The 24,943-nt window shown below is 44.1% G+C and overlaps 1 protein-coding gene and 1 long non-coding RNA gene across 6 annotated transcripts in view; one reads left to right on the top strand and one right to left on the bottom strand.

The window, feature by feature from the left end:
- The window catches only part of SLC35F3 (solute carrier family 35 member F3), a 249,677-nt gene extending 242,878 nt beyond the window's left edge, over nt 1-6,799 (top strand). For 2 of the 3 annotated variants that reach the window (XM_025184108.2, XM_075924761.1), the window contains 3 exons: nt 197-389; nt 2,116-2,205; nt 6,555-6,799. In XM_025184108.2, the coding sequence (XP_025039893.1) occupies nt 197-389; nt 2,116-2,205; nt 6,555-6,799 (528 nt within the window). The remainder of the gene's footprint in view (nt 1-196; nt 390-2,115; nt 2,206-6,554) is intronic. The other variant, XM_075924762.1, reaches the window with a different exon arrangement.
- Nucleotides 2,132-24,936, bottom strand: LOC142827970 (uncharacterized). Of its 3 annotated transcripts, XR_012902805.1 has the most exons (4): nt 23,981-24,932; nt 13,243-13,733; nt 8,357-8,402; nt 2,132-2,193 (listed from the first exon to the last, which is right to left on the bottom strand). It is a non-coding gene; the product is annotated as an uncharacterized LOC142827970 (long non-coding RNA). The 3 variants fall into 3 exon arrangements; XR_012902804.1 differs by having other exon boundaries at nt 2,178-2,193; nt 8,357-13,733; nt 23,981-24,936; XR_012902803.1 differs by lacking the exons at nt 2,132-2,193; nt 8,357-8,402 and having other exon boundaries at nt 8,408-13,733; nt 23,530-24,790.
- Between the last annotated feature and the right edge of the window lie 7 nt (nt 24,937-24,943).

Consider the following 24,943-nt stretch of genomic DNA (forward strand, 5'->3'; position numbering starts at 1 on the left):
CTCCAGAAACTTCTTGTGTAATTCCTTCCTGTTTTGCAGGATAAAAATTGCTCCTCCACGTACATATTTTATGCTGCATTAGTGGTAGCAGCAGCAGACATAATCCTTGCATTAGTATATTGCTAGAGTGGAAAAGGGTCAGCTGACCAGGCATGTTTTTGAGTTAAAGCAAATCCACTTATTGTTTCTCTTGCAGGTTTTGTTCAAACTTCTCCTGGGCAGTGCTAAATTTGGAGAAGCTGCCTTATTCTTGTCTGTGTTAAGTGTCTTCAACGTCCTTTTCATCACCTGTATTCCCGTCATTCTGTATTTTACCAAAGTGGAATACTGGAGCTCTTTTGATGTTATTCCTTGGGGGAACCTTTGCGGATTTGCAATTCTCTTATTGAGTAAGTAAATACTATACATTCATAACACCCCTGATGAGTTATATTGCCTAATGGACATTTAGATATTTCTGAAATTATGTAGATTTTTTTTCCTTTTTTTTTTCTGCTCCCAAAGTTTAGCTTGAGAAATCATCCAGAGGGCCTTGTACATGACTATAAATATAGGGTAGAATCCTGTGATTATTGTTGGGGATATTGCTTACTGTCAGGGCTGTACTGTGCTACTGAAAGAATGATTTGTGGGTGAGATGTAAAACAAAAGCCTTGACTACATGTGAGCATTAAAGAGGTTGTGCAACTCTTTGCTAAATTAAAAGTATTAACCCTGGTGCTATGGCCAGATTCTAGTTTGGATAATTACATTCTGCCAGCTAAAATGTATCAGTTGGAGATATTATTTTCCCTTCCTTGTCCCAGATTATAGTGGTGTTCTGTGTGCTTTCTAACAGCTACCATGTTCCACTACAGCAGTGGTTGCATTTTAGTTATTAAACTAAGACAATAGGTGTTTTATATGAACAAAGCATGTAGAATTTGGCCTGGAATTTGTAAAAGCATGTTAGTGTCCTTTCAGTTGGAAAGTGTCACATCAATGAAAACAGTCATTTCTAGAATAGAATTTGACCATGCAATGTGGGTCAGACTGTTCCGCTCCCTGTGACGTGGCCTTACTGACTTTAGTAAAATAAGACCAGGGATGAAGTTGATTCCCCAATAGCTGTTTATTTGTCATAAAAACTCCTATTTTAGTTATTATGCTCTCTATTAAAAAGAAATGCTGTTTATCAAACAGCTTGAATATCATCAAGGTTAGATTTAAAATATGTTCAGGCGTCATCCACAGGCAGCTGTTAGGCAAAAATGCCTGGACACAAATGCTTGTTTTGCCCACGATTTCCCAGATGAAGACATTCAATTTTAAAATGGGAAGACAGAATGTATAATCATATGGAATGGGGGCTGTCATGGGATATAGTTGTGTTATTGAACACTGCTGTGTGATATGGGACATATTCTGATCTGTATGGCACTGATCCTGCAATTGGATCCCTGTCAACTGAGTCCTGTTGAAGTCAGAGAGCCTCCCATTGGCTCAAGGGTCTGCCCAGGCAGATCAGATTGCAAGATAGCCTTGGTCTACACTTTCACCTTATTTCTAAATAATACACAGAACATCCACACTACCAAACCTGTTATTTTGAAATAAGGGTCTGGTTATTTCAAAATAACTCCTGCTTTCCAGGAGGAATAATGTTTATTCTGAAATAGTTATTTTGAAATAGCAGTAGTGTTGGCCGCTCCACGGCTGCTATTTTGAAATAACTACTCCCCAGAGTCATTCAAAGTAATTACTCCTTAGTGCTTCCAGGGGCTCTAAGTCAAGGTAGTGCATCCACATGAAGGGAGCCTGCATCGGACTAATTTTGAGGTTTCCCTGTAGTGTGGACACACTATTTTGAAATAGTTATATTGTGAGTTATTATTTCAAAATAAGTTATTTCAAAATAATTTCCTAATGTAGACGTGCCCATAGAGACCTCTGTGTACAGGTTACTTTCAGAAATACTAGCAGCAATTACCTGAAGTCTGGGTCTACCACATATGGAGAGGGAAATGTACCATTAAATACTTAAGATTAAAATCTCTGTATATTGTAAAAAATAAGCTAAGCTTGATTTCACAAGAAATGTGTATCTAAAAATAAAAGTTCTTTTTCTTTCTTCAGCATTCAATATTCTATTAAATTTTGGAATTGCTATTACATATCCTACCTTGATATCTCTTGGAATTGTACTCAGCGTACCTGTCAATGCAAGTAAGAATTTTTAACTTCCTTTTTGTATTTACAATATATACAAAGCTTTTTTAACGTTTAAACAGTTAACATAACTACAAACTAACAGCTTATCATCAGAGTTGAATAAAATGATGTTTTGTAGCCACACGCACGGAAAGAGCAGAGAACAAACTGGTTAAAGCAGTGTATATTTTCCTGTTTTATATATTGTTCTTCAAAATATAGACCTTCCAAAGAAGATAGGATACTTGATTTGTGTTGAAAAAGATTTGTGTGAAAAAGAAACTTGATTTGAAGTCAGTCATCCTTGTGATTGGATGAAAACTAATAGCTGAAGAAATGTATTGCTGATTGTATTCTTCACCAGTTCAAGGGAATGTATCTAATGCTAAACATATTTAGACCAATCATATTACATTTCACAATGAAATTCTGAGAAATCATGCTGAGAGATGTATAATAGTATCAGAGATCCTGGAACAATTTTGGTGCTGAGAGCTATTCAACCAAACTGTAAAACCTGTGTATGTAATAGAAACACTTCAAGTCAAAGGGTGCTGCAGCCCTCCAGCTCCACTCCTAGTTTCAGTACTATGAAGTAGTGATACTTCAGCCTGATGCACTGGTGTTTAACATCCTCAGTCATTATGGTAGATTTTTGGCATGGGCTGCTAAATTTTTCTGACAATTTTAACTTATAGTCACTCTCAAACAAGACTTCAGAATAAGTAAGAGCAGCCACAGAAACTGGCCTGGGAGTTTAAGGGGAGAGCTGGTCAGAAAATGGTATTTTCTCTGAAAATGTTCTAAAGAAATGGAAAAAATCTGAATTTTCAACAAAAATAACACAAAATTATTTTTAGCTTTTAAAAAAGTATTGAAATTTTTGAATGAAACAAAAAATGTCAGTGCAATATTTGCATTGGAAAAAAAAAACATGTGGTAAGGGGACTTTCAACTAGCTCTATTTATGGGGCTTTGAACTTCCCTGCCAGTAGGCAGAGGCACCAGCACATAATGGGAGAATTGTCCAAACTGGGAATTCTCTGTCAGCCTGTGCCTCCTTTCTTCTGCAGGAGAATGTGTCACCCAGCAAGTTTCCCCTCCACTTCCAGGGTTACAAAAGGAAAGAGGAAAAAAATAAACGCTCCCATCCATGGGAAAGGGAGACCCTGCCAGCTGCTTCTCTGATTCAGGTTTCAGAGAGGTAGCTGTGTTAGTTTGTTTCAGCAAAAACAAGGAGGAGTCTAGTGGCACTTTAAAGACTAAGAGATGTATTAGGGCATAAGCTTGCATGAGAGAAAACTTATGCCCTAATAAATGTGTTAATCTTAAAGTGCCACTGGACTCCTTGTTGTTTTTTCCCTGATTCAGAATCCAATGTGCCTGTCCTTCATCCATTCCCTCTCTCCTCTTGGCTCTCCATAGAGGGGACAATGGTTGGGGGCACCAGCGTAGACTTCCAATGCCATACTCTGTGGCTACGTCTACACTGGCATGATTTTCCGGAAATGCTTTTAACAGAAAAGTTTTCCGTTAAAAGCATTTTTGGAAAAGCGCATCTAGATTGGCAGGATGCTTTTCCGCAAAAGCACTTTTTGCGGAAAAGCGTCCGTGGCCAATCTAGACGCGCTTTTCCGCAAAAAAGCCCCAATCGCCATTTTCGCGATCCGGGCTTTTCTGCGGAAAACAAATCTCTGCTGTCTACACTGGCCCTTTTGCTCAAAAGTCTTTCGGAAAAAGACTTTTGCCCGAACGGGAGCAGCATAGTATTTCCGCAAAAGCACTGACAATCTTACATGAGATCGTCAGTGCTTTTGCGGAAATTCAAGCGGCCAGTGTAGACAGCTGGCAAGTTTTTCCGCAAAAGCAGATGATTTTGCGGAAAAAGCTTGCCAGTCTAGACACAGCCTACGTGTAGACCCACTCTCTGTCTCTCACATACACTTCTTTAGTGGGCCCTGGGCCTTTGGGAAAACTCAGGCTCCTTTCAGATACATTTATTCTTTTCCCCATGTCTCATTGCTCAAGGTAATGCAGAATCACTTCTCTGCCTGACATCAGCACTCATGAGAGCATTTAATCACCAGATGTGGTTAACTACCCTACCCTCTCCTATAAGCTACCTATCACAGACTTGTGTATGGCTTGAGGCAGCGAAGGCCCAAACCACCTCTCCCCAGTGCACAGCTGTGCCAGGAAGAAGAGGAGAAGATGTGAAGTGCCAATCCAGTGGGTGCTCATTACTGCCCTGTCGTCTCCCACACAGCAGGACTACCCCAGGTCCTCTGCAAGAACACTTTCTGCAAATACACAGGAAGGGGGAAGAACCACCACCATGCCACAGGCACTTTGAAGTGAGGCTGGGAATACTAGGGAGGCTAAGGGAGGCTTTGGCATTTAAAACTTATGTGTAAAAGTAACTTTTAGGGACAATAAAATTTGAAGCAAACATTTTCCAGTGGGGACTTAAGAAACTAAGTGTGGTTCTCTCCAGTGAAAAGGCAATCTACTCCAGCTTCAGCCATAGTTTTGTAATTACAGGAACTCTTTACTACAATGTGTTGTGCTGCAAACTGGATTGCATAGTAAGATAATGTGATTTGCTGATGAGCAGAAGGCCTTGTGAGTTAAGAACCTTAGGTTCTACTCCCAGTTCAGCTACTGACTCATTGTGTGTCCTAGGGCAAGTCACTTGATCCCTGGAGGGCACTTTCTTATTTCTCTAATGCCTGTCTTAGCATGCCAATTTGAGCATGTCTACTGCAAGGCACTATGTCAGTGTGAGCTACTGTACCATGGTCAGAGCAAATCTTTATATGTCAGAGCTGCACAGTCACACACGGGCCCAGTGCAGCACTATCCTGGCATCTTTTGTGCTTCCTCCTGTGATGCTTTCCAAGGGGCACTGCAGAGATCAGTGCAAAGGGGTCTGGGTCACAGCCAGAATCTAAGGACGACAGTTGCCAGTGGCCACTCAACACTGCCTTTGAGGAGGAAATACAGGGAACGGGCTCAGGCTCATACCCCCCTCTCCACCCAACCCTGGACACCAGCAAATGACCATCTTAAAAGTCACAGCTGGGAAGTAAAAGAGCCCTATTCTGATAGCTTTCCTTGGAACTAATGAACATTCTGCTTATGCAGTGTCTTTTGCCATTTAATCCGAGTGCAAGGCTATCTACACTTAATGAAAGTGAACACCTAATCTTGCTGTAACGAATAATCCAGATAAAAGAACCTCTAGAGCTCAGCACATTTTGGGAGTCTTAGGGTACAGCTGCCCTGCAAAAAGGTTTGTTCTTAACTCAGGTTAAAGCAGCAGTGAAAGCAAGTCAGTTTTTAACAAGTGTTGGAAGTTTGTGTTCCTCCCAGAGGATCCCTATATAGGCTGAATTCAAGCTGCTAACCCAAGCTAAAAGCTGCATTGCTGTGTTGTAACTGCTGTTTTAACCTCAGTTAGCTAACACTTAGGTAGTCTGAGTTAAGAACACTTTTGCTTCTTTTTACCCTTACTCAACAGCACCAGGTTTGGGAAGTGAAAGAGATGCACACTTCAGTTGTGGCGGCAGGAGAGCAAGGAAGGGCAGCAGGACCTTTAAATAGCCACAGGCCAGTACTGGGCAGTGTGCAGGATGAGAGATGGCATGCCAGATGGCACACCTTTCTATATTTAAGGCAAATTCTGTAATCTGGGCTCACTGAGGCTACATCTAGACTACAGACTTCTTGCGCAAGAAGCTTTTTTCGGAGGAGCTCTTCTGCAAAAACTTCTTGCAAAAGAGAGCGTTCACACTGCAAAAGCGCATCGAAAAAGTGATCTGCTTTTTCGAAGCTATCTCGCATGTAAGCAGTGATTGCTATGGATAGAATGGACACCAGGCCACCTGTGCGTTTTCCTCTTCCCTCTTCTTCCAAAAAAACTCCCTCTTTCCCATCCACACACACCTTTTTCCGAAAGAGCTCTTTCACAGAAAGGCTTCTTCCTCATAGACTGACGATTACCAATTGCACAAAAAGCCCTCTGTTCTTTCAATTTACTGTCGAAAGAATGCGCTTGCAGTATGGACGTAACTCAAGTTTTGTAGGAAAAATGGCCATTTTTCTGACAAAACTCTGTAGTCTAGACATAGCCTGAATGTCCAGGTTAAACTGACAGGGAGAGCTATAGACCTTCTGCAATGATACATGTTCAGAAGGCCACTTGCTCCAGGCAAGAGAGACTCCACCTACATTAAAAGCCTGCCCTTTGCTGCTTCTCTGCATGCAATGTACTACAGGGGTGGGGTGTGTGTCTTAGAGAGAGAGAGAGATGCTTTGTCAATGGCATGTCCCTTTTAATAACATCAGTTCAATGTTTCATACAGTTGTTGATCACTACACGAGTGAAATTGTCTTCAACAGTGTCCGTGTAATTGCCATTGTCATCATTGGTCTGGGCTTTCTCCTCCTGCTTCTACCAGAGGAATGGGACGTCTGGCTAATGAAACTCCTCACTCGCCTGAAAGTGCGGAAGAAGGAGGAGCTCCCCGAGGGGAATGGAGACATTGTTTCAGGACTGCAGAGCAAAAGCAGGAGAACTCGTCCTTCCATGTCATCCTTTGCTCATTAATGTTATTTTTATGGAAACTCTGTGATTAACATTGTATGTTACGATTCAAGGGTCTTTTCTTGCAAAGCACACATGTCCCATATAGTGTACATACACCTGTACAGTTTTGATATGATACAGTCTATGGCATCAAGTTTTGGCATGTCCAATTTGCTTGCACTTTTTCACATCAGACCTTTCACTTAGAAATACCACTTTAAAAAAATCAAAACAAGAACCTCATCCCTCTTTTTCAATGAATGTAATGTATAGTCAAATTAACTTTGCTTATATAATTTTAAAGATCAATTTTCATGAGAAGCAGGGCAGATGTTTAAAACATTAGAAACTGAATGAGGAATCCCACACTGTGATTTAAAATGAGCAAATGCTATGCTACATCATATGTTTATTTTCTACTAGCACTATACTCTTAACTTTTAAAGTTTTCAAAGAACCAAAAGCAAATCTTTTGAGGAGAGGTGAGAGAGGGATATTAGGAAACTGCTCCGTGAAGATAAGTGCACTTTGTGCCAGGGCAAAAGCGAGGTTAACGTGCTCCAAGGCTTGTACTCAAGTAATATAGGAGAAGCAGTCTAGAGCCCAGTCTCCTGATATTGCACATGACTGCACTCCACGTTTAAGATCATGCAAGAGAAATACAGTGCCTTCTACAGAATCCTAGTCTTTATCCGCATAGAACCAGGTCACACTGCAAGGAACTTGTGTCATTTTACAATGCAGGGGACCCTTGTGTGTCCAAAACTCCCGGACTGTGTCTACACTGGAACGATCTTGCACAAAAGTGGCCACTCTTGCGCAAAAACTTGCTGCCTGTCTACACTGGCCGCGTGTTCTTGCGCAAGTACACTGAAGTTCTAATGTATGAAATCAGTGCTTCTTGCGCAAGAAATATGATGCTCTCGCTCAGGAATAAGCCCTCTTGCACAACTGTTTTTGCGCAAGAGGCCAGTGTAGACAGGCAACATGAATTTCTTGCGCAAGAAATCCCTATGGTTAAAATGGCCATCAGAGCTTTCTTGTGCAAGAGAGCATCTACACTGACATGGATGCTCTTGTGCAAAAGCACATCTCTTGCACAAAGGCACATGCCAGTGTAGACACTCTCTTCTGGAAGAGTTTTTGCACAAGAACTCTTCTGCAAGAGTTCTTGCACAAAATCATGCCAGTGAAGTCAATGACTGCCCACGATATGAGTCATAGATTTCAATGGGAATTTAGGGTGCTCGGAGATGGCAAGTTCATGCTCTGTGGGCCTGATTCTCTACTCACTTGCACAGATTTTATCCCCATGTGGAGTTACTCTTGATTTAGTGTGAGTAAGAGGATAAGTAGGCTATATGTATAGCAGTCTTCCTTACAATAAAATGAACAAGGAAGCTGACAGAGCCAAGACTAGAGAATATGGTTCACGGTGTACGGTACAGTACTAACGAGGTGAAATGCCAGTTGCTTTTACTCTACAGTTGTGAGTTTTAAAAAGAACTGTACAATATTTACATCAAATGTAATCTAACACCTTTTTATGAAACTTGTAAGCACCAGATGTTTACTTACGCGATTTAGTTTCGCCATTAAATTTCTATCTGTGATAGACCACATGCTATGTAAAAAGGAACAAAAAAAGTTAGTTTACTATTTTTGAAGTTTACATTGTTGCATACAAAATTAAAATGTTATTTTCAACTGTTGCCATAAGCTGATGGTACCGGCTATCACAAAGGCATTCTTTGTGTCAGGCGAGTATGGCATTCACGTGGAAACTTTTTAGCAAATGAATTTCAGAATCCATTATCTGTTTGGCAAAACTAATTAATTAAAAGATTTAAAAAAAATCCTGTCAGTGACTTCTATGTTTCTTCTCCCTCCATGCCCCCAAACTTATATTAATTTCATGCTACTTGAAATAACTTAGCCAAAGTGATGAAGCAGGAGGAAGATAACATTTTTAAAAATGCCCCCCCTCCCCAATCCTGGAATCTACAATCACAGACTCTTACTCTCCTTCCCATCCGCAGGGAAGAGCCCTGCTGACTTAGGTGCAAACCTATATGCCTGAGCCTCCAAAGGGCTTCATAAGCATAGGCTTGTACTGCCAAAGAAGTCAACAAAAACTTGCTGTGGGCATAAGGGGCCATTACTGACTGATTCCTTTGCAGAAGCAGGGCTATAATACACATCTATGGGCTGGGCACTGTACTTAGGCACCTGCCAGAAAACATAAGCACAGCAGGAAGGGCCAGATTAAGACATGCTGAAGACCTAAACCAGGGTTGGGGAAACCTTTTCTGGGGCAGAGGGGGGGCCACTGACCCCCAGACAAGGAGATTTTGTGTGCTCAGCCCCACAGTGAGGTAGTGGGGGGAGGGGGGCTAGAGTTCCAGAACAGGCTCCTCAATGCTGTGGGGGGGGGGGAGTAGCCCCCAAGCCTCAGAGGCCAGATCAAGACAAGCCAAGGGCTACAGGTTCCCCATTCCTGCCCTAAATTATGTCACATTTACGAGCCCCCATAGCATTACCAAATGTGTATTATTCTAACACTGCAACTAGCAATCATAAGGTTTTATATTTGCATATGTACCAGTACATAGGCGAGGATGCACCTAAAAACTAGTGATTTTTTTGTGTTTAGAGCCTCCCCCCCCCCATTCTGAGGCCCTGAGCTGTCGCTTACTTATCTTGTGCATAAATCCAGCACTAACAGCAGGAGGCAGCTAAGGTAAAAGTTGCCCAGCCAAAGCCTGACATCCTTGAACCTCCAAAGAAGTTGTGGTCTATAGGCCCTTTGTGATGAACATTTCTAATGCCGAGCATAGGCCACATTATCTAAGTGCATACCTAGCAGCACTCCAGACCCTTAAATACCCATTGCTACAGAGATTTTTTAATGTGATAATATGTGTGGGGGCGGCTGACTGGGCAAGTGGCTTTTGCCACAGTACAACATTAACAAACCTGATTGTTTTACCCTGTTTGTGGGAGTAGCAAACTACACAGAGCTCCCAAAAGGACAGATCCTATGGTAATTACACGTATGTCTGTGGGGCATTTAAAAAAACTAAATGGTTTTCTCTTCTTAATTCAAAATGCGTGCAGCTTGTGGTGGTTCCCATCTTGTTATTTTCAAATAGCCACCCCCATAGTCCTGTGTGGAGCAATGCCAACGAAGATGGCTGAGAAGATGCCAGAAAGACATCGGCATAATTGGCTCCGGCCCAAAAGGATGTGTTGTAGAGCTCCCTGTCCTGGGACGCACGCATGAGGTGAGCAATCCACCCTACTGAGGCTGCACTTGTGCGCTGTCTCAAAGAGGTGCCCACACCCTTCACAGATGTGTATTGGCAGGAAAAGCTATGGTGGCTTTTAGCCACTATCCTGCCTTCCAGCCCTGGGATGCGCAGGGGATTCCCCCACCCTCAGCATGTCAGCCATCCCTGGGTAGTTGGCTATATTACAATAATTTCCCAAGGCCATAGTGCTGCCTGGAAGCCCCACAGAATTGTGTGATTTCCCCCACCCCACCCCACTCCCTACACCAGGGCTTGTTCTCTGCTGGCAGACAGAACCCTCCCATGGCTGGAACTCTTGCTTGTAGTACCCTTTATACTACCCTGACCCTTATGCAAAGCTGTTAAGGGACTAGGGCAGGGTGACTAACGCCACATTTCAGGATTGTAATTGCCTCACTTTAGGTTCAGCTCTGGGATTTAATTAAAAGTTCTTCAGCTTCAGCAAGTTGAGCTCTCAGAGGGCCCCCCGAGCATAGGGTACAATTCTGTCACTCACGGGCAGGCAGTGGCGGTGAGGTTTTGTGTTTGAAAAACTCATCCAATTTTGAATTATTTAAGGTTGGTACCCAAACCTCCCCTAGTTGCCTGAGTTGATAGTATAAGCACTCTTGCCTATACCACACACACAGAAGGTAGAGTAACATTTGTTACATTGCTGTACAGTGTAGCACACCTGCTGTCTCCTTACTGGATGCTCCTGGTCTCTGTGCCGTACGATGCGTGACCTTGAGGATGATGACTGGGCCCTGTGAGAGGCAAGGTCCTAGGACTGCAGCTTACCCATAGGAAGCACTAAATGCTCTACATAGTGACCAGCAATAAGAACTGACTAAAAGGTTGTTATATGAGAAGCAATTGAAAGCTGGCTACAGAGGGGAGGCCAGGCAGCTGAGCCTCCAAAGCCAGGCCTAGAAAATTGGGACCAGGAGAAACAACAAACTGGCCAAGAGCAAATTCAAAAAGGAGAGCACTGCAGGGCTGGTTGTCATTCTTGTTCCCAACTGCTGCAATCTGTACTCCCCACCCCATCCTGGGGCTGCTGCTCATCACATCACCGTCTCCATAAGGCCTCTTCCAGCACAGCCATATCTGCCTCCCGTTGGGCTGCTCTTCCCCTCCTCCCCCAGGTATGAACTGGACTAGTTCCCCTAATCCTTCCCTATGGCTTCCTTGGCCCTTCAGGGACCACACTGTCAGGTACTTCATCGACAGCTCTCAGACCATGCTGCTAGGCAGTGCCCTGACACCAGTTCACTGGTGGCTAGAGGCTGCTGCTCACACTGCCTAGCAGCAGTTACTATTCCTAGTTACTATGGCTCGCTTAGTGCCCATCTCTTCAGCCGGTGCAGACCTGGCTCGTCCACCCTGGGGTAAGATGTGGCCCAATCTTTGCCTTCTAAGTCATCATGAAACGTTTACAGAGTCCAGCAGGACCAGTAATGAACCAGCAGGCTAATTAGCACAGTAGATGAAATAACTCTGGACAGTATTCAGCATCACAGAATTTTAGTCCATTTCCCCTGCAGCAGAATGTCGTGCTGATTAATTCAGTGAAGTGGCGACAGTCATCCTCCTCCCCCACAAAGTCTTTTTTCTGGGCACTTTTTGTTGGTGGTGGTGGTAGCATTGTACTGTGGCAGGCTACTGTTTTATTAGTATTTTTAGCCCTGGGTCTCTCCATTCGATATTTGATGTTCAGTGACTGTGTAAGCCTTTCATCAGCCTATGATTTGGAGCTATGCTCATTATTTCAAACATTCCTTCTTTTCCGTGGAACCTGGTGGTGTTTGTGTCAGCATAGCAATGCTCTAGGGAACAACTATGAGACGACAGATTCAGTCAAAATAGCTGATAGAAGAAGATTAGAAATAGAAAACAAACCTGAACCTCGCACCACTTGTGGGTCTGGGGTACATTAGTGAGACTTGAGGCCAGGGTTGGGAGACTGCACCCTATGGCTCAGGATGGATGAGTGTCCTACCCTCATCCCCCACACAAAGTCATTTCTTAAGCTTTCCTCATTTCAAGGACTCTGGGCAGGAGTTTGACGGAGATACCCTCACAGAGAAGCACTTTGGCTCCCTCAGCAGTGCCATGAGATAAGAGGAAAAACTCAAGCAACCCCTGCGACTCTGTCTACATCAACTACTCACAAGGCAGTGGCACCCATCTCAGCATTGCAACCAGAAGATTACAAACAGTTTCAGGACCTCCTGAGGAGGATTGCAGAGCTTCTTCAAATTGCCCTGGAGACTCTTCAGGACTCTACCCACAAGATGTCCATTTTGCAGGCCTTAGCAAGGTGGTGCCCCAATCAATGAAGCCACACTGGAAATGGTCAAAGCAGTTGGAACACTCCAGCCACTTGCGTCCTGCCTCCAAAAAGGTTGAAGAAAAAGCACTTTTTCCATTATTGTTTTCCATCTCCACCTTGAATTTCTGTGTTGTCTAAGCAATCACTGATCACAATACACTGCATCAGTTCAGATCAATTTCTTCCTACAAAAATTGGATCCTCTCAGAAGAAACAGCTTCTTGTTTACCAACCTACAGTTTCTTAGAGCGTATTAGCAGGCACTGATGTCTAAATATAACTTTATTAATGAAAATAGATTGAATTTCCTAACAAGCTCCCACAGGAATTCAGGCCTCAGTTGCAGGCTCTGCATGATGAAGGAAGGTTGATGGCAAGTCGTCCTACAGGCATTGTTGGATGGAGTGGACACAACCTCCCAATCCAGGATGTCTGCAGTTGACATGAGGTGGGTTTCATGGCTGCACTCCTCGGGTTTTCCCAAGGAAGTTCAAGCTACATGAAAGACCTCCCTCTCGATGGCAACTCTCTGCTTAGCCCCAAAAAAAAAAAATCAGACCAGTTGTTTTACCCTCTTGTGCAATCCTCTTTTCCTTGGGTATTTATATCCAGTACTCTGAAGAAAGAACTACAAACCACCTCAACAGAAACAGCATCCTGTGCCTCTGGCCTCCTGCTCCCTTCTCCCTCTATCTACAAAAGTAGCTTTCCTGATGGCATCACCTCCACATGGAGAGAAGGTGAGTTTGGGGCACTCCTGGTGTTCCATAAAAACAAGGTGTTTTTAAGATATCACAAATTCATTCAAAAAAAGTCCATCTGAATCAAACTATATTTACCTGTCTTGTATCCCAAAGCTCAAATCACCAGAAAGGAGAAGAAGCTTCATTCTCTCAATGTCCATCCAGCTCTGGCTTTCTACCTACCAATTCCTTTAGAAAATCCCCAAAACTGATATTTCTGTTGCTAATGGATGAAAGGGGACACAATCTCATTGCAAAGCATCTCAAGATTTTGGGTTGCATCCTGCTTTGTTATGAACAAAAGGAAATTATTCCCCCAACTAAGTGTAGAAGCCTTCTTGGCCAGAGCATAAGCTAGCTCTGGTGGCATCTGTTCAGGGTGTCACTCGTAGAAAATTGTAGCATGGTGACTTGGTGCTCTGCATATGCCATTAGTAGGCATTGCACTATGGTGTTAGCTTCTTCCATAGACATCCTTTGAAGCAGTGATCCAGTGGTCCGTGGTGCAGCATAGCTCTTCACACTCTCCTCCTCTTAGGGTTGCCAGGTGTTCGGTTTTGAACTGGACAGTCCAATATTTGAGCTTTCTGTTCGGGAAACAAATTGAGAAAATATAAATGAGAAAATACAAATGTCCGGTATTTTCTAAATAAGATGTAATGTGGATTGTGATGTAAAGTCAAGTGTGTCCGGTATTTCTGTTGAAACCATCTGGCAACCCTACCTGCTCTCTGAGCACTGCTCATGAGTCCATCACAGTGGAAAACCCATAGGGACTGCCACTTGAAGAAAAGGGAGTTACTTCCTTGACAGTCACTGGGGTTCTTTGGAATGTGTGGTACCGATGGGTATTCCACTAGCCTCCCTTCTTTCATTCCACTTTGGATATTTCTTGATGTTTCACAGGAGAGCAGAGAGGCTAGTGAATCTCAGTCTTCCCACAGTCTGAAATTTTGATAGTGGAAAAATGCTAAACACTATGGCTACGTCTACACTGGCCCCTTTTTCGGAAGGGGCATGCTAATTTTGAAAGTGGGAATAGGGAAATCTAGACTGGCCCGATCCTCCGGAATAAATCCCTATTCCTACTTCAAAGTAGGAATAAGAGATCCTCCGGAATAGGGCTTTATTCCGGAGGATCGGGCCAGTCTAGATGCTTTTTTTCCGGCTTTTCCCCAAGCCGGAAAAAAAGCGGCGGACATGTTTATTTAAATCCGCGGGGGATATTTAAATCCCCCGCGGATTTCCCTATTCCCACTTTCAAAATTAGCATGCCCCTTCCGAAAAAGGGGCCAGTGTAGACGTAGCCTATGTGTTCCATCTAGCATTGAAATTTTGTATTGTGGTTGGTGTTATATATCGATAAGATACAGCACTTAGGGTCCCCAGGACCTCAAACAGGAATATAAAACAGGATTATCCTGGCATATTTCTTAATTTAATTTTCCTGGGTCTGTATAATTTCTTATATTATAATGGAGATTAAATGTATACCTGAAATACAAGGAAAAAGAGTTTACATCCAGCACACTGGAGAAACTGTGCAAAAGAAGGTTAACCAGTTGAAAAAGGAGTCATACATCCCAGACTCATCTAGAACTAGATAGTCTGAAAACAGCTTTAAATGAGACCTTCAATTTTTCTAATATTTCCAATTATTTTCAAGATTAAACTGTCTCCATAAGCTCTCTCTTGCTCATCCCCATTTCCCAAGATGGTCCCAAGACACTGATAGTACGTAATTAAAATGAGATGCAGAGCACTTGTTTATTCAAATGATACCTAAGTATAGGCAAACTAGATGTAACTTTTACATAGAGCCTCTGATACTTTCTGATTCCCTCAGAACAGAATAAAACCAACAGGCTGCCTTCCTGTTAATCAGAATTACAAACAGTTTGCTTTTGCATGTGCAGAGAAATAGGGATTATGTCAGACATCCTGTGCGGGAAAAGGTGCCACTTACTCCACTTTAAAACAAGAGCAGTTTCCCAGTAGCCATTCATCACATTAATGGAATCCCTCATTGCATTACAGAAATTCTGTCTCATTTCCAAACAAGACCAAGCTGTATACAGGACACAGACATACTGTCCTTGCCCCTTGCTTTGGCTGAAAGATGCAAACTATGCTTTATGCAGCCTGGAGCAGTTTTGGCAGTGCCTGGGCAGAGTTCCATTCTGGAAGAAAGAACTTTACCACACACTCCCTGGTCAATATGTAATAATACTACAGGTTTGGGATTGAGTCTCCTCACGTGCAACAACTGTTCACAGATATAACCCCACTGACCCCAATGGAAGACATCCTGCTTAGCACCAGGGCCAGTTAAGAATTCCTTCTAAAAGCGGTTCCCGTCTATTCAATTTCTGAGAAATTGATCATGCTAATTAACTCATTGACACTTCATTGGCCTTACAGCTAGTAAATCCATTTTTTTAGATGAAAGTTTTGGGCACGTAGATCCAAAAACAAGATTTCATACCAGTAATTTTCTACTCCTTATAGGAAGGTTTGGATGAGAAATTGGACGTTAGTCTGCTCTGCAGGCCAAATACAACTTCAAAGCTACACAAAATAAGAAGGCTGATCCTTATGGATTCATCTGTGTGTCCTGAAACAACACAGGACCGGATGAGTACTGAAAACTGAAAGGTGGTTATTAGTTCTCCTCAGAAACTCGATCTTGTCCTGAAATCCTTTATTAAATCCCAGCTGAACCCTTGCATCCAGCTATTGCACTTTATGATCCAAGAGCTTCACTCATTACCGTCAGTTCACACAAAACATGGCCAACGAAATACCAGCATTTCCCATTAGAAGGTAGTGCTGATAAGTGCACAAGGAAAACATTATACAAATTTGTTCCAAAAAACCAGTGTGGATTTCCATAGCAACCAGGTGATCATCCTACCACATTTCATCCAAATCCAAAATCACTAAAGGAATGGAACTGCATAGGTAGCAGAGAGAGAGACTTAACGAGTTCTTTGGCAAATATACATTAGGAAAAATCAAATGTCATTTGTGCAATGAAAAAAGGATTGGCAGCTTCAAAAACAACCATTGCCAGAGGGATTGTAAAATGTACTGCTGGGAGACATTATAGCTAAACTTGCTTTTGTATCTTCCCATAGATACAAAATAGACACCTACAGATGGTCCACCAGAAAAATCAAAGCTGCAGCCCTAATTTTATGAACCCTGGGAAAACTACAAGAGTTCATATGGACATTCAGGCCTCACTAGAGCTACGTCTAGACTACAGGCTTCTTGCGCAAGAAGCTTCTTCATGCACAACAAAGTGTCCACACTGCAAAAGCGTATCGAAAAAGCGATGCGCTTTTTCAAAAGATAGTGTTCAGACTGCCTGTAAGCAGTGATTGCTATGGACAGAATGGCCATTGGGACACCTGTGCTTTTTCCTCATTCCTCTTCTTCCGAAAAAACTCCCTCTTCCCCGTCCACACACGCATTTTTGCGAAACAGTTCTTTTGCAAAAAGGCTTCTTCCTCGTAGAATGAGGATTACCAATTGCGCAAAAAGCCCTCTGTTCTTTCAATTTACTATCAAAAGAATGTGTTTTCAGTGTGGATGTAACTCAAGTTTTGTCAGAAAAACAGCCATTTTTCTGACAAAACATTGTAGTCTAGACATAGCCTAGGGTCCCAGCCTCTACGCCAAGTGCTGAAGAAAGATGATAGGGCCAGGCAATGGAATGTGCAGAGTGCGCAGCCACACAAGTTCCCAAGCTCTGGAACAGCATTTCTGTTGAGCAAAACTAGAGTGGTTTGACTATGAATGCCCCTGTTACAAGCAGGGTAAGAAGTGAGGGACAAGATTTGAGCAGGACTAGACCTTTCAGTGATTTGCCCTTTCAAGCAGAGACAGTCTAGGATTACTAGCTTTATACTATCTCAAATCTGTTCCTTTTTTTCCCCGCAGAGCAAGCATGTCCAAAGTCCGGCCCGCGGGCCAATTGCGGCCCGTGTTCCGATTTAATACGGCCCCCGCTTCCTCCCCCTCTCCTGGCTCCCCGGCGCTCTTTTGAACTGGCGCGCCCAGCGCACCGCTTCCGGCCGCGCCGCCGCCGCCCATGGCCTCCGCGGTCCTAGAGCCTGCCCTGTAGGGCACGTCCGCAGCCCCGCTCCCCTGCTCGGCTGCGGGTTCGCCCTGCCCCCGGGCCACCGTGAGGCCGGCGTGCCCTGCGCTCTCCACCCGCCTCCGACCCTGCGGGCCCTCCGCCTTGGGGCTGAGAGTGCGGGGACGGCCCTCACGCATGTTCACTTCTTCAAATCTGGCCCTCTTTGAAAAAAGTTTGGACACCCCTGCCGCAGAGAGTGGAGGGGAAAAATCTTGATGTAACTATAGCACATACTATAACTTCTTTACCTCTTCAATAGCAGGTTCATCCAATTCTAGAGGAAGAAAAATGGATGGTGATGGAGTGGAAAGCCTTTAATTCTCCTCACCTTCCTCCAACAAAACTATACTGCTGCTTCCTCCTACTCCAGAGGCAGAGGTGGCAGGATTTTACCCCTTTCATTTTCTTCCCATTTAGAAATTACAAGTCTTCTTGGAATTTCTAAACATTATAAATGACCATTTCTTAACTAAGAAAGAATTTCAGCCATATTGAGAAATTCTATATTAGATTTTGCCTGAAGAGATAAAGAACTGATTTCAGAACTATAATTTTTCTGCTTGCTTAGTTACACATTATTATGACTCAATCACTTGTATAATGTACAAACAGAAAAACAAGTCAGAACAGTAATATATACAGTTGATACTTTAAAATGGCTAATATCATAAAGCTGGAAAGCTTATGAGCAAAATCAGCTGGAAGGAAGATTTTAATTAACAAATGTGAATAATAATTGTGAATACTTTAAGAACATCTTAATAAATGCTCAGAAAGCCACAGTCCTACAACTGAGGAAGAAGACTGTGTTGCTTGAGAAAAACAACTTGATTTAGAGGCAGCTATAAAAAAGATTTAAAATATTTATAACAAATGGAAGAAAGGGAAAGATGATATTCTATTATATATTTGAGAACATCTGTCCATCTATCCAACGGTCCGTCTGTCTGTTTTTCAAGAACTCCTCCTAAATAGTAAGAGCTATGACCACCAAATTCAGTATACAGCTTCATCTTACCGTAACTTAAAGCAAGATAAAGGTTTGGTTGAGCTAGGAAAATGAGATGTGCCTTAAATAGGATTGCTTCTCATAAATCCATACATAAGAGAGAGAGAGTCATCAGAGAGGTGAAAAGGGCTGTCTGGGGACACCACCCCATCTGGGACTGCCCCAGCCCTGAGCCTCCCACCGCTCAGGCATCTTTTAGGGAGGGTGGGAGAAGGGCTGAAGCTCCCCCATCCCCTGAATTCCTACAGGAACATTTCTGGCTGTTCCCCTCCATCAGGGAATGAGGGGAAGTGCACAATTTGCTGCATTTCAAACTCTGGTTGGGGAGCAGAGAGAACATATAAACCTGGACCTGCCCCAGCTGGGGAACATGCACCTTTACCCTGGCTGTGCCCACTGGAGCTGCAGCGGCACTTCTCACCTGGCCCCAAACTACTGCAGTGAGAGAGGCAGGGGTTGTCCTCACACCCCAGGGCAGCCTCCATACTGAACTCCTCATCCTCAGCCCTACCCCCAGAGCAATGATTCAAATGAAATATGTACATGTTCATTTTATTTTCCAAAAAACAAATATTAATGGAGTTAACGAGCAGAGCAACATCAGGTAAATCTTCTAATAATAAATAATGAAGAGGACAGGCCTCTGATTCAGAGCAATCTGGGTTGCTTGGTAAACTGGAAGCCAACAAACAATGTGTGTTTTAAAATCACAAAAACTAAAGGTATATACATCTGGGAACAAAGAATGCAGGCCATATTTACAAGATAGGGAACTCTATCTGAAGCAGTAACTCTGAAAGAAGATTTGGGGGTCATAGTGGATAATTAGCTGAACATGCACTCCCAGTGTGATGTGGGGACCAAAAGGGCTAATGCAATACTGCTAGGCATAAAAATAGGACTCTCAAGTAAGTGTAGAGAGGATATTTTGCCTTTATACTTGTCATTGATGCAACTGCTGTTGGAATACTGTGTCCCATTCTGCTGCCCACAATTCAGGAAGGATGCTGATAGAGGGTTCAAAGAGGACCCATGAAAATTATTAAAGGATTACACCTTACCGTGACAGATTCAAGGAGCTCAATCTATTTAGTTTAACAAAGAGAATCTTAAGGGGTGACTTGATTACAGTCTATAAGTACCTACATGGGGGACAAATATTTAATGGGCTCTTCAGTCTAGCAAAGACAGGTGTAACATGATCCAAGAACTAGAAGTTGAAGCTAGACAAATTTAGACTGGAAATAAGGTGTACCTTTTTAATTGTGAGGGTAATTAACCATTGGAACAAATTAAGGGCTGTGTTTGGGGATTCTCAGCCTCCCCCTGCCTACAAAACCCAGCGCCCATCCTACTGTATCAATACTGTATTAACCCATAAATGAGACAGACAGATTCCAGTTATGTGTCTGACAGTATCCTGCTGAGACATGAATACCTTGGCATGAGTCGGCAACTACTCTTTCAACATCACAGCATCTACCTAAGGAGAGATTTTCAGCTTATATAAATAAGGTAAAACGTTGTATAAGCATGCTAGAGGAGCACTATGGGAGTTTCTACAATCTGTGATCTCATTGTAAAAGAGCCTTCAAACCACGCCAGAACTAAAGCCAATACTTGTTCAGTAGGGAAAGGTGTATGCACACATACACTATATACATCTGCACATACACACATTGTACCTTACATTTCATTTCGAATGAATCAACAATATCAAAACAAAACAGGTGAAAGTTTGAAACTGTCTGGAAATGGGAGATTTTGCTTCATTCTCAGGGGACGCCTTAAAACAACTTAGGCTTGCTTGAAAGTTCTATGAATCTGTCAGTGGACCTGAGGGCTCTTTCATACCAACACTAGGCTTGGCAGCGTAAGTCCATAGCACTGAATGTCCATGGCCACATTGCCTGGCTTTATTCCAGGCATTTAAAAGCTCCACAAGGTTATTACTGACCTGGTACTACCAAATTAATCATGACCACAAGGCTGCCACCTGGCCATAGCTGGGCAATGTCCAACCACTGGACTACAAAGCGCAGAGTTGCCAAAGCCCAAATAATATTTAACGAAAGTGTATCAGCTTCAACAGGCAAGCTCAAGGGGTCTCCAGCATCCATCATCATCGCTAGCTGTAGAACCCAAGCATGTACATGGGCTGCAGCACATCCCTCTTGCCACAAACCCTTTTTCAGGCATTTGATCCAGCAGCTCCCCTAACACACCAGAGAAGCCCCAACATTGGCCTGGAGAAGGACCCTCATATACCACCTCACCCCAGTACAAGTTAATTAAAGTAGAATTAAAGCTTCAGCGGGTAACATTGTGGGAGCTCTTCTCACTGTAGCCCACGACCCACTGATTAGAGTGTTCACCTGAGCGGCAGATGAACCCTCTTCAAACTCCCTTCTCATGAGTCAGGGGGAAATTAAGATGGTACAAATGGCCAGACAGGGTCAGACCAATGATCCTGCTAGTTCAGTCACCCATCTTCTAACAGTGGCCAATGCCAGAAGCTTCAAAAGCAATGGACAGAGGAGCACAGGACTTCGTCCCTGACTGTCTTGGCTAATAGCCCTTTGTGGAGCCATTCGCCATGCAATTGCTCACTTTTTTACTGAATCCACTTACAGGTTGGCCTTCATGACATTGACTAGCAAGGAATGCCACATGCTGACTGTGCCTTGCAAGAAGACGCCCCGTCCCACCTTTGGTTTGGTTTGGTTTAAATCCACTGCCCATTCATGTGCTCGGATTACCCTTACTCTTGTGTCATGTGAAGTAGGGATGTTAAATTTCGATTAACTAATCGAATAGTCGATGGGATTTCCATGAACTATTCAATTAGTCAATAAGGACTAGCACGTTCTGCCTCTGAAATGCTCAAGAGTCCGCTGGCCCTGGGTTCCACACTGTGTTCCAACTTTGAAATGAACAAGAGTCCCTGCTGACCTCAGGCTCCATGCAGGGCTTCCACTTTGAAATGTACAAGAGCCCCAGCAGGGACTCTTGTACATTGGGCTCGTGTACATTTCAAAGTTGGCCACCATTGCACCTGTGCCCCCTCCCACAGAGCTGGAGCTGGGGGGAGCCGGCTTTTTGTGATAGAGGCAGCAAGGGGGAGGAGGGAAGTGACTAGTCACTTACATCCCTAATGTGAAGAAGTGAATAGCATGTCCTTATTCACTTCTCCACACAGCTTATAGAGCTCTAGCATATCCTGCCTTTGTAATGGCTTTCCCATGCTGAAATGGGAGTCAGGCTTCCTTTCCCCATAGTCACAAGTGAGGTCCCCTAACCACTAAGCTAAAAGTTACATGGTAGGTCTCAACTTCATGGCAGGTCTCCCCTCTCACCTCATTTATTTGGTGGGGCATTCAAAAGTATCTCACAAGTGAGGCTGCATTATTCTGTTATTATGATCAGTCAAGATTAGGGATGTGAAGGACTAGTCGACAGGATAGTCAACTAGTCGCTTCCCCCCCTCCGCCCCTTGCTGCCTCTCTCAGATAGAGACAGCAAGGGGAGGAGGAAGAAGAGGGGGTACTTCAAGCGGCAGGGCTGCTGGAAGCCTGGGGCCAGACCCAAGGCTCCATGTGGCGCTGCCACTTTGAAACGCTGTGTGCAGCCCAAGGCCAGCTGATCCTGGGATCCATGCGATGCTGCCGCTTTGAAATGCTGCAGGGAGCCTGATATCGGGCTGCACACGTTTCAAAGCAGCAGTGCCATGTGAAGCCCAGGATTATGTACCAAGCTGAAGTCTTAACTATGGAATAGAGAGCAATGCTTTCACAATTATTTATAGTACAGTAATATCAAAGTGTGCTAATCGATTTCTAAATATATAGCAAGACAAATCATTTTGGTACAAAATGCAGTCACTGTCAGATCTAGTTTAGCAAAATATAAGATAAATAGTCTGCTAGGCAAGAAATGTAGCACTTCTGTACTATAAGATGTTAACTGGAAGCCAGAGAATTTGCAGTCTATAATAATATGCATGTATTATACATTGTAGTCAACAACAGGCATCAGCTGATCATAGATCTGGAATACTATTTAAATCCCAAAAAAACTTCACCTTCAGACATTCTGGGACATTCCTGCAAAATGATTACCAATTTCTTTCAAATTGCAGTAATCACTAAAAGAAACTGAACACGAAAAGCTTTGGTTGTTGGCAGTTGCCTCATCTTAACAAATCTTCTGAGATAAGCCAAGACTTCTGCCTTTCTGGAACACTGTCTTTAACTAGTTTGATATGAATAACCCACTTTTATAGGCACATTTTCTCCAAAGTAAGAGACAAGAGTGGCGAGCTTAGAATTCTTATGGTAATGACAAGAAAATTATCATGATCATAATTAGTGCTGCATGAAATGTGTGTGTGTCTTTCTGTCTCTGTGTGTGTCTGCGAGTCCATTTATTCAAGAACTCCTAAATAGTAAGTTAGGGCCACCAAATTTGGCATGCAGTTTCCTCTTCTCCTAACCTAAAGCAAGGTGAAGGTCTGGTGTTCCAGGACAACCAGAAGCCCTGAGAAAAGGACAGTTTTCCATAACATGCAATGGAGGGACTGCTGTTCAAAGGTACATATGAGAGTGGCCACTGGGGGCAGCAAGCCCACAGGAGAGAGCTATTCTGCAGTGTCCATTGGGGATAGCCATAGCACCCAGGAAGTGGCCAGCAGAGTTGGGGTTCTGCCACCTTGCCTGCCAGCACACCAAGTAAATAGCCTCCTCACACCAAACTCTTCCCCCCCTCCCGGCCTTTGGCTGCAGTTTTGGCAGGGGGAAGGCCCTGAGTGGCCTGAGGAGGCTTGGGGAGAAAGAGGGCCCCTGGCAGCCAGGGGAGACACTGGGAGGAGAAAACGCCCTTGCTGGCCAGAGGGGCCGAGGGGATGGGGAGGGGGGAGAACCTTAAACAACTCCGGTGGGCTAGGGGGGGAGAGGAAATGCTCGTGCCAGATGGGACACCCTGCCCTGAGCCCCAGACCTACATTTCTATGATTCAACAGGACAAACTGAGGAAGTCCCATGAGACATCCCATAGTCCCATGATTAAAGTACTCATCTGTGAGGTAGCAGACCTCTGTTTAAATCCCTTCTCCTTAGGGGATGAGAGGGGATGAATTAGGAGTGTCCCACATCCCAAGTGAGTACCTAACTGCTGGGCTAAAGATTATGAAGCAGGACCTCCTCCCCCTCCCTGGCATTTTGTGTAAACTCACCTGTAGGGCCCAGACTCAGAGCATGGTTACCAGATCAAGCCCTACAGCTGAAGCAGGTGGGAGAATGCTTGTTTTCCTATGATTTGTGCATCACTCCAGCATTTATGCATCCAGATGCCCAGCATAGGGCAGCAATGTGCATGCTCAGAGGAAGCAATGTAGGTACTTAGAGAAATTTAACTTCAAACATGTAGGTGTCAAGCGAGTTGAGGTTCCTACAGCATTTGGTGATAACTGAGCAGGCATTCTGTGAATCACAGTGGGGTCTGATTCTGGGATTAAGCTGCCTAAGCCATTTTGTGCCTCTAGTTGAGAAATGTACTTTTCTGTGTCTTATCCTCTGCTTTTAAGGTGTGGTGCTGATGAGTGCTAGACAGCTACCAGTTCACACGGACATCCTCTGGAGCTGCAAGTGCTCAATATCTCTCAGGATCGGGCCCTTGTTACAAACCTGTCTCTTGCTGATAAAATTCCAGACTCTTCAAAAGTGCAGCTCTGTAGGTTCCCATGGAAACAAAGTCCATTACTTTTTAGGTTGCCACCAGTAGACTGCAAAAATGTTAGCGTTTACAGGCTGTCGGTCTGTAAAATGAAAGCCATGATTCTTCTGAGTTCAAACATGGAATTCTGTTAACTGATTCCCAAGCCAAAAATAAAATCATTCAATAAGCGTTATTCTGCTGCACTGCTTACTGATATTTCAACTCTGATCTTGTTTTCAAGCTGCATTCACCCAGGCATCTGAATAAGCAGGTAAACTAGATGTGCGCTCACAGAAGAGTAGAACTGGAAGGGACCTTGAGAAGCCATCAAGTCTAGTCCACTGCCTTCAGGGCAGGACCAAGCACCAAGGACATCATCCCTGCTAGATGTCTGTCTTAACCTGATGGGCAGGGTTGGGACCCCTGGGATGTCACCTGAGGTGCTTAGAACCACTGAGCCCCCTCCTCTGCCAGCCTGACTAGCTCAGAGCTGCTTGATGCTTTATCAGGGAAGGCTTTACACCGCAGTATTTGAGATCTCCAGTCCCATCCGGATCACTCTAGGGGCTGATTCTGTGACTCTGCGGATCCCACCTGGGTCTGTGTGGCTCTGTCAGCCAGTATTCGCGCTCTTCTCCCGAATGAACTGCGGTGTCGTTGAGAAGAACGGGCTGTTTGGCACCTAGCAGAGACCTGGCCGCGTGGCAGCGCCTGGGGGGGGGAGGGGGGAGAACACGTCCTGTGCCTAAGCAGAGGGTTGGAAATAACGCCCAGTCCCAGCCCCACGCCCGCGGGGGGCAGCAACTAACCCCTCCCCCAGCGTTAACCTGCCTGCCACTCCTCCTGCCTGCAACTACTGGGACTGGGCCCAAGAGCGTCTCCTAGCAACGAGGAAAAGGGATTCCCCCTCTGCCGCGCGGCGCCTGCGTACA

Source organism: Pelodiscus sinensis, chromosome 3 (genome assembly GCF_049634645.1).
Source record: "Pelodiscus sinensis isolate JC-2024 chromosome 3, ASM4963464v1, whole genome shotgun sequence".
Classification (NCBI taxonomy): domain Eukaryota; kingdom Metazoa; phylum Chordata; order Testudines; family Trionychidae; genus Pelodiscus; species Pelodiscus sinensis.